Below are 13872 nucleotides of genomic sequence, written 5' to 3'. Positions count from 1 at the left end.
TTTCAACTCAACCTACAGTACGCACAAAAATGTTCTATTACTATAATGAAATTTCACAAGGCGAACATTCCCAAAGATGAGGGGGAAATCTTGCCAACAACAACCAAGAAGGATATTACTCGACCTCCGAGGAGACCAGACACCTCTCGGAGTGTGAAAGGGGATCAATTGGTGTGGGCTGCGACACTAATTGTGTTTGATTAGCCGATGGAGAGTTGACGAGGCTGCTGTGTGTACTTGGAAATCCGAGGGAGTCGGCACCGATTCTGGACTGTTCATAAAGTAGCCCCGGTGACAGGGATAATAACGAAGTAAGCATCTTAAAGCAGCACATGGTGACAGAGTTGGTGACTGTTCAGGAGGAATATTTCTTTGTACTATTACAGTTTGTTAATATCACCCCTTTACTCACTCCATCATCAGAGCGTCGTTAAAGCTGATTGAATTGATTGTGTATTTGAACAGGAAGTTTGCCATCCGGGTTCAGGGATTGGTTTCATAGAGAGCTGCATCTTCTCACTTGGTGTATAAATCACATACAATACATGAATGCATAAAATAATAAACCTGTGAAAAACTTTAGCTCAATCGGTCGACAAAGTTGCAAGATAATAATGAAAGAAAAAACACCCTTGTCACACGAAGTTGTGTGCTTTCAGATGCTTAATTTCGTTACCTCAAAATCTAATTCTGAGGTCTAGATATCAAATTCATAGAAAAATATGTCTCTTTCCAAATCTACGTCACTTCAGAGGGAGCCAGTTCTCACAATATTTTAAACTATCAACCTCTCCCAGTTACTCAAACCAAGTAAGGTTTGATGCTAATCATTATTTTGAGTAATTACCAATAGTGTCCACTGCCTTTAAGGCGCAAACAAAAGTTACAGAGCACAACCAAATTGAGCTCACTGTACCAGAATCAGGATTTCAACCAAACTAATATGATAATAATAATAATAATAATAACAATAATAAAGACATTTATAAAGCGCCTAGTACCTGAAATGCAAAAGCCTCTGTGCCATTATATCACATAACATTGTGTGGCTGGTATCCTGCTAGTATTTGTTTACAGCAGTATTTTCTACGAGTACTATTACTAATATTAAAGGCCTTGAACTTCGTTCTTGAAGGGGTGCAGCACTATTTATGAGGAAAGGTAAATTGTATTTGAACTTTACAACTTAGGGCATCACAGCAAAAGCACAGGGCAATTGCTTTGGGGGTCTTGGTTTAATTTTAAGCCTGATAAAAAATAAAAAGGTATCAGATTTCCTGCTATTCAAGTACTACAGTAGATCACTGCTGCTCAATGTTTAATGAAAGGCCACACATTTATTTAACACTGCCACACAACTGCTTTTAAAGTTTTCTGAAAAATTTCACACAAAAACCCGGGAAGTTTGTAATCTTCTTTTAGCTTCATTTGATAAAATAAAAAAGATTATTGGTGAATTAAATAAAACTTTATGTCAACAAACATTGTACACACCAATGACAGAATTTAAATCATACAAATACTAGAGTTAATAAAGATTTCATTTGACCATAATGTTTGCAGTGTACTTGATCAATTGTGCGATGAGCATACAAACCTGGCACTTAAGCATCCAAGTACATAGTTGTGTGTCCCAACTAACTGTAGCTGGGACTGTCCCAACGAAATAACTACAGATGTTAACTTATTTGAAATGACGATAAAGTTGTGATCAACATCATGTACAAAAGCTGAACAGTGTTCTACTACAGTTGGTTTGCTGGCCAAATGCCAGTTTACAATCATGTAAAACATCTTGAGGACCAGTTGAAATACAATACAATCAAAGAGGGACAGCTGGATAGTTCAGTGTTGAAAAGCAACTCTTCTTATTTTAGTAATATAAGGACAAATGAAAAATCTGACGAACATGTACAAGCTGGCTACTATCACTGGAATAGTTGAGGGATAAACCTGTGAAAGTGCAAAATGGGTTTCTTGACCAATCAGTGAATATCTGAGGTTAAAGGAACACGTTGCCTTGGATCGAACGAGTTGGTCTATAAAAAGCGTTTGAAACCGTTTGTTATGAAATGTATATGGTTAGAAAGATGTTTTAAAAGTAGAATATAATGATCCACACAAGTATCACTCAAAATTGCACGGTTTTCTTTTTACGTCGCGAACTATCACCGTCGGCCATTTATGGGAGTCAAAATTTTGACCCCCATAAATGGCCGACCGTGTTATGGGACGAGGTAAAAAGAAAACAACGCAATTTCGAGGCATATTTGTGTAGATCATTGTATTCTACTTTTACATCATCTTTCCAACCATATGCATTCTATAACAAACGGTCACAAAACGCTTTTCAAAGACCAACTCGACCGATCCAAGGCAACGTGTTCCTTTAATCCTACAACTATATCCAACAGGAACATTAACACCACTGCTTGTTTTGTTTGTTTCTGTTTGGCTGAGGAGTGAGGACTATGCCAGCATTGCATTTTTCTTTGCATGGGGTCAGGCATGTACACTGTTAAATCCAAGGGTAGGTATTGGTTTGAACATCGTGGTGTTGGATTTCACTTTAAGTGTTCTACTGTAGCAATGTATGTGTACAGGGATCCTAATATTCACTCTATTGACCTCTACACTGAGGTCACACACTTGACCTCTACAACTGAGGTCACACATGGCTACTGTATGTACACCCACAGTCTGCCGTTTTTTGAGTCAAACTACATGAAATTACATGCATCTTTATAGACATTTCCTCTGTTTTAAAAAAAACTGACAAATCGCATTGGCATGGGCAGCCGAATTTTAGCACACCATTCAATTCAATCATGTCAACAGATATTGTCAAAATTTAATTTTTTTTAATTTTTTTTTTTTTTCAATGTAAAGGCAGTGGACACTATTGGTAATTACTCAAAATAATTATTGGCATGTGTAAGTGTGACGTTGCAATAGAAAGGTTTCAGGCCACATTGTAATAGTGTGTGCCTAGCCATGCTCACATTGCCTGAAGTGCATACTGCACAATAACAATACAGGGGGAAACCTGACAGCAAAATGGGACTATCAATATTTTATGACGACGTCTGGCATCAGGTGTGTTTTTTTTAATAAAATATTGCAAGTTGAATTTTTATTTTTTTTTATTTTAAATATTGTATTGATTCAGAGATGTTGTTGAGTCAGTATGAATTACATGTTCCTTTCAACGAATCAATTGAGATTCTGTGTCTGGCGACTTGAATAAAATATATAATGAAATATTGTGAAATAAATATATAAAAATGCCCCCTGGTCATTGCCTTGGTGCCCATAAAATGCTCTGGACAGTAGAATTTTGTTTAATATCTCAAAGGGTACCCTTTACAAAGGAGAAGATGCCTTGGTGCCCTTGCCCTTTCAAGAACGAAGCATACAGGACCTGCCCTCTGTGTAATTTCAGGCCTGCATAGATTAAAGATTTTGTCTGACGTGGTACTGAGTAGGATCTTACATACAATCAATTGCAATTGCCTGAGGCCAGGAAGCTCAACTTCCTCATCACAGTAGTATCAGAAGCTAAGAAACTTCCCTTTTTCAGTCTGGGTGATTTGACGATGTCAAATTCTTGTCTTATCTTTCCTTTTTAGTTTTTAATTTGTAGACCTACACAACACAGACTTTACTAATAAACTCTCCTTTACACTGGCACCACAGAATTCAACATACTAGTTACATGTAAGTACCATCCTTCCTGGCTAGCATTGGGCACATCTTTCTTCTGTTTTTACATGGGTATGACTGGTGGTATTATCAGGAAACTCTATGGCTTGTGTTGTGTGGACTAAGTCTCCACTGTCTCAATTCAACTCAATTCAATGTTTTTTATTGTCCATAAAATTGAAATTTGATTTGTCGAACATGCTCATATTCAGTATTTTAAAAAAATTAATAGATTATCAAATTATACTGTAACTGAAATAAAACAATACACCACATGTAAGCCCTACTAAACTTAAAACTGTATACACAAAGACACATTCAAAAATTTACTTCATAAAAGACACCAAGAAAGAACATTTGGCTGCCGTTAAAAATATGAATAGAATGTGGTAGAAAAGAGTTAAACTATCTATCTCCTGAGGAATTTTGTGGCAAGAACCCTATGTTGGGCAGGAAGAGTCCGACAGTAATAGTTACTGGAAGCAGACGTGTGATTTTAATATCCTGCCATATTAATAACGAATTCAATAAAATTCGACATTTTGTAAAGGAACTTTTAAGGAAGGTTGTTGTATTTGGTTGCAGTCATATCAGATCAAATATTTAGTTCCACTCAATGTGTTGCACTTAGCAGAGTTCACGTACATGTACCTGGCATAAACCAGGGTCCAATTTCATGGATCTACACTGCAACCCACAATGGTATGGGCTGTAAGTTAAGCACAGAACTTGGCTGTAACCAGAGCCCAATGCAACAGAATCCTCTGTTGCGTTTTGATGCATTTTTAAGATAGTGTACTGCGATATTTGTAGGGGCGTGCTAGCAGGGTGCATAGAAAACACAGGTCTGATGAAAGTTCATGTTGTCAGCCAGTATTTAAAGGCATAGTCTACCATTTCCCATCAAGTTGTAAGCGTAAGTATCTCAAGGGTTTACAGCTCTAAGCACACTCTCACTTCAATTTATGATTGATTCAGTCCCGTTGTCAAGTTTGCTGAGAGAGATTTAGATTAATGCAATGAAGCTACTTGACAATTAATCATAATCACTGTCTCCCTAGGGTTTTGATACTTCTTGTAGATCAAGGCTTTTGGCCTTGACATGAACCCCTTCTTATTGTGAATGAAGATGCATACAAGTAATATAATTTGCCTACAGTTGTTTCAGCTTCATTGGTCAAAAAAATTTGGAGAAAAAAATGTTAATTTTACAAGCATTGTTTTCAGGAGCCGCGTAAATCTGTTTCACATGCTAAAATAATTGTTGTCTCACCAAGACAAACATTATTTTTTGCGAAATTGTTTGAATCATTTCTCAAAAAAACTACAGCACCTCAGCAGTGTTGAATAGCGTCCCTATTGAGTATGAAATATGGACTGGTAAGTGAACTGACAAGCTATATGATAACTGGTCCTGCTGACTGGCCACTGGAAAAGTTGAGGGCAAATCCAGAGTTTTTATTGATAAACCAATCCTCTAAATTATTGTATTTTTTTTTTAAAGGAACACGTTGCCTTGGATCGGACGAGTTGGTCTATAAAAAGCGTTTGTAACTGTTTGTTATGAAATGTATAGGTAGAAAGATGTTGTAAAAGTAGAATACAATGATCTACATAAAAATGCCTCGAAATTGCGTGATTTTACTAACACGACGGCCATTTATGGGAGTCAAGTTTTTGACTCCATTAAATGAGCGACCGTGTTATTTCGCAAAGTAAAAGGAAAGCCACGCAATTTCGAGGCAAACTTGTGTGGTTCATTGTATTCTACTTTTAAAACATCTTTCCAATCATGCATTTTATAACAAACGGTTACAAATGCTTTTTATAGACCAACTCGTCCGATCCAAGGCAACGTGTTCCTTTAAGGTAGGCATCTTGGTATTTGAGCTACCCTCACAGTATCGTCATTTTGATCTGTAGCATCATTTAGCTATGAATGGGGAAATTATTTTGCATATTTTCAAACAACTTCCTTCTGTAATGTGCTGCATCAGCATGTCAACACAGTCGGGCAATAATGAAGGAAATTGTTTTTTGTTTTGAGTAGGCTAATCTAATGTTTAATTGCAGCTACTGTGCAGTTCATCGCGGGAGTGTAGTTCATATCAACTCCTAGAAGTAGAACTATGAGGTTCGCTCCACTATACTGTGTTCATAAATGCACCAACATCATACCAGGCCTGCATACACTTCGTTTTTGAAAGGGCAATTGGGCACCAGAAGGCATTTTCTCCATGATGAAGGGCACCCTTTGAGTTGTAAATTTCTGCTGGAGTATTTCAAGGGCACCAAGGCAATGATCAGGGGGCATGGAAGAAATCACCTTCACTACCTTGGTGAAGTATCCCTGTCAGTCATAGGTGATAACATACAGTTGTAATAATTCCTATTCAATTTTATGAGTGTGACAGTCACGAAAACACACCAACAAATCTTGCTTGAAACCAGATCTCGCCCATTGATGTGTTCTTTGTATTCACAGTGAGCTCAAAGTCAAGTTTGTTCCAGTTGCAAAAAAATATGAACTCTCAATATCATTCACAATGCAAATAATTAATAGATCTGCTTCATATGTTGTTCAAAAACAAGTAAAAGGCTGAGCAACTTCCACTTAAATAACACAAAAACCGGTGGTTATCGTGGACGGACTGGCAGCGTTGCGCCAGGCCAGGCATACCAACATATACGGGTATGCTGCATGCAATGCTGGTCAACGATAACCAGCGATTCATTAAACGGCCGATTTATGTTATCAAACTGAAAGAATACTGATTTAATTTTTCATTGGAACAGCCTGAACACTACCCCCACTACAAATAGTTCACATGATGTTGTTGTGTTGAAGTTTGTATTGTCAAGTAATACAGCATGCGCAGCGCACACTTCTTTGATTTGTCAACCGTGCAACACAGGGGTCACCAACTTAAACTGTACAAATCAAGATCCAACCTTAACCTCAGGAAGTTCTGGTTTAGCCAGAGAGTGGTCAACTACTGGAACATTCTCCCTCGAAAGGCAATTGAAGCTTCAAGTGTGAACATTTTCAAGGGACATGTGGATAAATTCCTAAAGAACGTCGGGGGGCTCTACATAAGCTTATCTAAGCTGTCTGCCCCAGTAACCAGAACCACCGTCTCCTCCCCAGTTGTGTGATGGCGTCGGTGGATTCAAGTAAGTTCAAGTAAGTTCAAGTAAGTTCTTCATGCATTGCATGTCATTTATTTTTTTAAACAAATATTTATTTGCATCTGAAAGAAAAACATTTTAATGTTTATTAAAGTTAAACACTCAAGAATACCACAATCACATAAACAGAATGGCATAAAACATACATTGCACCATGGGGGCTATCTCCATACATGAAAAACGAATACTCACACTTCCAGAATTCGGTCTCCCTTAGACACACCGGCTTTTTCGGCCGCCCCTCCCTCCAACACGGCGCTGACATGTTGCAGGGGGGCGTACAGCTCGCCGTTGATACTCTTCAGTTGTCCCCCTTCGCTGACCTGACCCCTCACGTTAAACCCAAAGCCGGTGTCACTCTTCGAGATGGTGACAACCCGGGGTTTGTTGGCTTGCAGCGCCATGGGTGAGCGCTCAGAAGCGCTCGATCCATCCTCGTCGTCCGCCATGTTCACGTACACATGTCAAGTTGACGATTTCCTCAAAACTAAATAAAGGGACAGCTCCGGAGGAAGTGGCAACGTCTCTCGTATTTTTGTGTGCAAACTACCTGATATTACCAAGTGCATTTACCGTATGTGACCTCTATGAGCACGCTACACGGGTGACAATTATTGGCTGTGCTGAATTGAAACAGCAAACTGCAGGAATATTTCGAGTTTAAGGTTCAGAGTTCTCCACTGATTGAGTGCATGCAGGAAATTAATTCAGCATAAATGGGGGGGAGGCGGACGTTTTCAAGTCATGTGACTTGAACACTGCTGGCACGACTTCATCTCTAGAGGGCGGCCTTCTAAAAAACAAGCGCACGTGCACAAAATCTGGCTGTTGCTGTTTTCGTGAAAGTGATCGTGACTGCTTCAGTGCAACAAGCGGGGGAGCTCATCTCACTTACAGCCCGGCACTAGGATCCAGGTACGATTTAGCATGGAGGTATGGAACCACCGACCTGTATATATAATAGAAGCTCCTTCAATAGACTCATTCAAAACTAGGCTAGATAAAATCCAAAATGACCACTTTCAATATAATAAGGGGAGCTCACCACTAATTTGTATCATAGGACTCCCTGAGAAGCAGAGTAGGGGTGGGTGGGGACCACTTGACTCACTTATGAGGGGTTCGTTTCGCTATCATCTCATTCGTGGAGACGATAGCTGAACGAACTTCATAATTATAGGAGTAAAAGCGGGGACTGTCTCATACTTCAGTTACTTTTCTTTTTAAGTTATAACTTGTATTAAAATTAAAATAATCCTTCTAAAAATGTCAACGTTATAAAATATAAGTTATAGGCCTACAATACAATCGTGACAATGGATGTAAGAATCCCATGGATATACTGAATAAGTAAGTTTGTGCCAATACTGAATTTGAAATTCAATCCCCTAATCTTAAATTTGTTTGATTTAAGATGAAGCAAGAGATGGACTGCCCTGAAGAAGAAGAGAATGGCCACAGAGCGTTAATTATTGAACCATTCTACGGAGGATCACACAAACAGTTGATCGATGTACTGATGGAGAGGGTGCCCTCCTGTGTGAAGTATACACTGCCTGCCAAGAAATGGCACTGGAAGGCGAGGACGTCTGCTCTCCATTTTGCTCAGATTGTGCCGAGAAATCAATCTTATAAGTAGGTTAATACATGCACAGTTAGTTGCAATAATTGTAACCCTCCATCCTCCTGAGCTAAGGGTTACGATTATCGCAACAATGAAACAGTCATCTGTCTACTTTTAGAAACTATTCCAAGTTGAGTGATTCTTGTCCCAGAACTTTGAGATTACTTTCCGATATTGCCTCCACGATAGCAGAGACGATATCAGAACAAACCTCACAGTTCTAGGAGTAGGCTAATACTTGTGTAGTGCCCGATTGGAAACTTGCCCAATAAGGATAACAATTGTCCCTAATCAAGGAAACCTTTGCGTAACCATGAGTGACCATTTTCAGCCCAAACACTTTCCCCAAACAAAACCTTATATATTGTACCATTAAGATGTTCTCACAAAATGTTTCTAATAATCATTTGGGTTTTGAACAAAGATTTACCCAGTCAGTTTCCCCTCGTGGTTTATTACTTGATAATAAATATTTCTGTTTACATATTTTTCAGGGTTCTTTTTGCCAGTAGCGTCTTGAATCTTGCCGAGTTGGCGGCCCTAAGGACGGATCTTGCCGGTCTTCATAAAGTCTTGTACTTCCATGAGAATCAGCTGATTTATCCCATCAGGAAACAACAGGATCGGGACTTCCAGTTTGGCTACAATCAGATCATATCATGGTGAGGGCATTTGGCTGTGTGGTGGGAGGGGGGTCATTGTGATTGATGTTAATCCATAAGCCTTTTTGAGATATGGCGGACACACAATGCTACAACACTATAAGGTTTGGGTAAATTTGTGCGTATTGACCATAGAAATAGAACGTGTGTTATTCAGTGAAGTGCGCATTTTACGCGACGCGGGAGTTTACACGTAAACCTAATGACCACCATCATGGTGAGCGTAGCATAAGTCGCGCCGCGTGTGACGCGCATATCACGTCCGCCATACCTCAAAAAGGCTTATTGGCATGAAATAGTGCATGTTTGTGTAAGGTTTAGAAAGGAATTGTTTGTAGGACACTGCACCGTGCTTGGGCTCTGTACTCGGTTTTCTAAATTTTGACATTTGCAGAAAATGCAAGTGTCAAAATTTATAAAAATTATTACAGAGCCCCAGTACTTGAAAGTTTTAAAAGAATTTTTCTCCCGTATGACATCACCAAAGGAAAAATGTACACATGCTGTTCAGTATAATTTTCAAGCCCATGTTTTAGCACAGTGGTTGTGAATACTCAAACAGCCATTGGATTGTCAATTGCCAAGCATGGCTTCCTGTCAACAAGGTTTCTCCTTGCCTAAAGCACCTTTCCAATTAAGTCATCAAAAGTATCTGTTGGTATCTTATAGGTTACATTTATACTTTTTTTGTTTTAAATTTGCAGTCTTGTTGCAGACACGGTCCTCTTCAATTCCCGCTACAACATGGAGTCCTTCTTATCATCCATTGATTCCTTCCTTGGTGTGATCCCGGTACCAGACTATAGGTTAAAGGGCACTGCTTCCCAGATCCGACCCAAGTGCAGAGTCTTGTACTTTCCTCTTGAGCTACCGAATTTGGAGAATCTTTCTTGTGATCACGTTGGAGGATGTAGACAAAGTTCACTCCTCGGCTTGTATGATTCAAAGATTGGTGAGGACCCAACTAGGGCCAGCGATTCCTCCTCATCTGGAAGACTCTCCAAAGATTGTCTAAGAACTGGCGAGATGGTCAGCCATGATGCAGGGTCTGGCGACGACGAATCTAAGACACAATCTTCAAGGGATGATTTAGAAAATGTCTCACTGAAGTTGCTTGATAAGAGAAATCAGGCTGGAATGGATGGCTCCGAGAGCAAAGATGGAGACAGTCGCTCTAAGGAGGCGAATGAGCAAACTGGCGACTGCAATCGTCATGTATCACCGAGAGAGGGATGTCCTGGTCTGAAGTCGACGTCTCAGCATCCTCTTCACATACTATGGGCTCACAGATGGTACGGTGCTTATTTGTTTTTTTTAAACCCATACAGAACTCCAACTGCCTCTAGCTACCGGGCAATCTCGGTGGTCTAGTTGGTAAAGATACTGCTCTAGAATTGCCAAGGTCGTGGATTCGAATCCTACCCAAGTAATGTCGGTGATTTTTTGCCCAGAATTGGAAAAGTATCGAGGATGCAGTGCTAACACATACATCTGTGTAAGGGTATAAAACCGAATCATGTTCTTTATTCCTGATGCAAATTTATCATCTATTAAAAAAAAAACTCAATCTCAAATTCCTTAATAGGTAGCCATTTGATTTTAATATTGTCTGGTACAATGATGGGCTCGATTACAAGTTAAATTTGAATTCCTCAGTCTCCAGAGACAGTTGCTTTGTCACATGATTCGGGGCAAGCTTTTGCAAAGTTTTTTCAAATCTAACCCATGTAATATTGACTATGTCTTCACCTTTATTTGCTTGCAGGGAACACGACAAAAACCCAGACCTATTTTTCCACACCGTGATGAAACTCCACGACATGGGCCTGGATTTCAGACTCTCTGTGCTGGGAGAAAAATTCTCTGAAGTACCCGGTAACTCATAGACCTGTTGAATCTTTTTAAACTCCAGAAATGCTTAAGTTTATCATTTGCAATTATAGAGCTGTTGTGGCAGGAGAGTCTGTCGCCACATATGGCCAACTGTGCACAAACTTCTTCTGATAGCGCCCTCCATTGAATCAACCTCCTTCCGCCCATGTTAATTTCCCATCATCACAGCAGGCGGACACAAGTTTTTTCCATTCTATCCTGTCTTGTGCTAGTCTCCGAATCTCCAGTAGGGAGAGCAGAACATCCTGTGACACTAATCTTGCGCTTAATTTCCCATATTGGGAACAAACCAATTTGAACACAGTCTAAGTGTCTATCTGAAGATAATGCACCTTTGCGGGGCCCAATTTCAGAAAGTTGGTAAGCATAGAAGCTTGCTTAGCACATAAACATAGACACCACCGGGGGTCAATTTCACAAAGCTGTTAAGCAGAAAATACTGCTCAGCAAACTTCTTTAAGATATCGTTTCTAGTGGTATCAGTGGATGAAATCGGCAAACTAGCAACAGCCAATCTCTTTCATGCAAACATTGCTATATGAATTGCATTTAAGTCAATAAATTGTGATTCAGTATATAACTAGACGTCAATACTCATATTCATTGTGAAATCAGTGGTTAGCTTTGTAGGATTTGAACATACAACCTCATGATTGAAAGCCCTGCAGTCTAACCACTTGACGAAAAGGTCGGGCATGGATCATAACTTCCCTATAATTCTTGTCCCTACCGTAGATGTCTTTACTGAAACTCAGCCCAAGCTCAAGGACCACATCATCAACTGGGGTTATCTCCCCAGCAAGGAGGAGTATTACAAAGTGCTACTGGCTGCTGATGTTGCTGTGTCGACGGCAAACCATGAGTTCTTTGGAGTTGCAATGTGAGTTTGAAGTGAGGGGTGGGGGGGGGGGCATGAGTGTAGTCAACATTTGTAGATTTTGTGAGAGATGTCAGGATCCAACCAGGGGCCAATTTCATAGCTATGATTAATGGTAAGCAACTTTACGTGCTTACTGTATCAGAAAAAAATTGATTTGGTGTGAGCATATTTCACGGGTTAGCAAGGAAGTTTGGCAGCCAGCTTGCACATTTATCCTGACTTTGCATTTCCATACAGTAAGTCCATCCTTTGATAGTGCACAGGGTTTTTCCATACTGTTATTACACTACAACCTGTGTCTCTAGAATCACACATGGCCACTTGTTGTTATTTCGTGTTTTAAAAATGTACAGGTTGGAAGCAGTGCATTGTGGGTGCTATCCACTCTGCCCAAATCAACTAGTGTATCCAGAAATATTTCCACGTAAGTTCATTTGTTCTGGCTTTGCTCTCATTTTCAAGAACAAATTGAGTAACAAAATGCAGGGGAATTTAAGATTTTTATCTGAAATCAGAATTTTTTGGGCTGCCTGGTTGCCTAGTCCAGTTATTATCTATAGGCTTAAAAAAATACTGCTCTTTGATTTGCATCTCTAGTGTTTTAGGATACACTACTCATTCTTTTCTGAAAGCACTATGATCTGGAACAATCTCCCCGACAGCCTAATCAACTGCCTATCTCTTGCTAGTTTTAAGCGGGATGTAGTTAGTCCAGCTCCGCTAAGCCAGCCTGTACCTTCCTCCCCTTTAAGTTTTCATGGTCCATTTCTCATAGTAAATCGTATTGTTTGCTGTACTTGGCTGTTCTTATTCCGCAGGGGAATACCTGTACTCTACACCAAAACAGCTGTTTAAAAGACTGAGGGAGTTTTGTAGACACCCACATCTTATAAGAAAACATATTCTCAAGGTTTGTGTGCATATAAGTTTTGATTTTTGTTTGTTTTTTAAGCTTAGTAAGGAAAACACATCTTTTCTAAATAACTGGTTTGAATAGGGGCCATAGTTTTACAAAATAAAGCGATGTGCACACTACGCATGAATGTAGCTTGCACATAATGTGCAAACATACCTATTACTTACACCCATTTTGACACAATCATTTTTCATATTGTTTTTGGCTACAGTGCGATATCTCAAAGTTTAGCTGGGAGAAATTAAGATGCGAGTACCTGTCACTATTGGACCCATCATTATCGAGCAACCAAAAAGAAACTCCCCACAGTGAAATGGTACCAGCAGCTTTCCCCTCAGAAGCAACTGAAGTTTCAACCCAATCACTCAGCCGACATTAAAACTCTGTAATTAAAAGAGAAAGGGGGAGCACCCCGACCCCCCCCCCCCAAAGCTCAGTTTGCTGCCCCTTGTCCCCCTTCCCCAATGAGATTTAAAACGAAAGGCAAAAATGGTTTGTTTGATCATTTACGCCCAGTTCATACTTCATGCGAGTGCCGTAGGAGTTTTGACGTCACAGCCTTTAAATGTTTCGCAGGAGTTTAGCACATTTCAACTGATGCAAATTATTTGTTCATAAGTAATAACCCCTCCCAAATTGTCTTTTCCTGCAAGTTAACTTGCCTCCCCACTACTCAACAAGTTCCATAAATACATGTATATGGACAACTTTCTTAAAGAACTAGGTATTTAGTTACCGAGGTACCAAGAAAAAAGTACCCTCTTCAAAAGTAGAATGTCAAACTTTTTTTTTTATTGGTTATAAAAAACAAATAAAACAAAGATATCAGGTTGAAACAAAAAAAAATTGTTTTTATTTTATTTCCGTGGAGTATATCTCGGCAGGGGTTAGGAAATCGGCCAGGACTACTTGCAACTACTTTCGCTCAGTGGATCGAGGGGACTTCTCGTTATTAACTGCACTGCCACAGAGCGAGTTCTTAAAATGATCTCGGTGTTTTCACTAG

At 39.6% G+C, this 13872-nt stretch overlaps 2 protein-coding genes across 4 annotated transcripts in view; one reads left to right on the top strand and one right to left on the bottom strand.

Annotated features, from left to right (window-relative positions):
• The window catches only part of LOC139942304 (sorting nexin-27-like), a 68638-nt gene extending 61032 nt beyond the window's left edge, over positions 1-7606 (bottom strand). For both annotated transcript variants that reach the window (XM_071939122.1, XM_071939123.1), the window contains exon 1: positions 7084-7606. In XM_071939122.1, coding sequence (XP_071795223.1) covers positions 7084-7340 — 257 coding nt within the window. In that variant the 5' untranslated portion in view covers positions 7341-7606. The remainder of the gene's footprint in view (positions 1-7083) is intronic.
• A 97-nt stretch (positions 7607-7703) lies between these two features.
• Positions 7704-13689, top strand: LOC139941600 (tRNA-queuosine alpha-mannosyltransferase-like). Of its 2 annotated transcripts, none has more exons than XM_071938170.1 (9): positions 7704-7806; positions 8306-8526; positions 9010-9177; positions 9882-10469; positions 10943-11052; positions 11806-11950; positions 12304-12374; positions 12769-12860; positions 13078-13689. In XM_071938170.1, exons 2-9 carry the CDS (start codon positions 8306-8308, stop codon positions 13243-13245), a joined length of 1563 nt encoding a protein of 520 aa, XP_071794271.1. In that variant the 5' UTR covers positions 7704-7806; the 3' UTR covers positions 13246-13689. The 2 variants fall into 2 exon arrangements, with proteins under 2 accessions (XP_071794271.1, XP_071794270.1); XM_071938169.1 differs by having other exon boundaries at positions 7713-7824.
• Positions 13690-13872: the final 183 nt, after the last annotated feature.

This window comes from Asterias amurensis, chromosome 9 (assembly GCF_032118995.1).
Source record: "Asterias amurensis chromosome 9, ASM3211899v1".
Lineage (NCBI taxonomy): Eukaryota > Metazoa > Echinodermata > Asteroidea > Forcipulatida > Asteriidae > Asterias > Asterias amurensis.
Note: the sequence above shows the minus strand (reverse complement) of the source record. Positions and strands in the feature narration are given on the sequence as shown.

Coding starts and splice junctions, on each gene's coding strand:
- LOC139941600 (XM_071938169.1), top strand. Junction 9,178..9,881: donor TACAATCAGATCATATCATG/GTGAGGGCATTT, acceptor TTAAATTTGCAG/TCTTGTTGCAGACACGGTCC. Junction 12,861..13,077: donor TAAGAAAACATATTCTCAAG/GTTTGTGTGCAT, acceptor TTTTGGCTACAG/TGCGATATCTCAAAGTTTAG.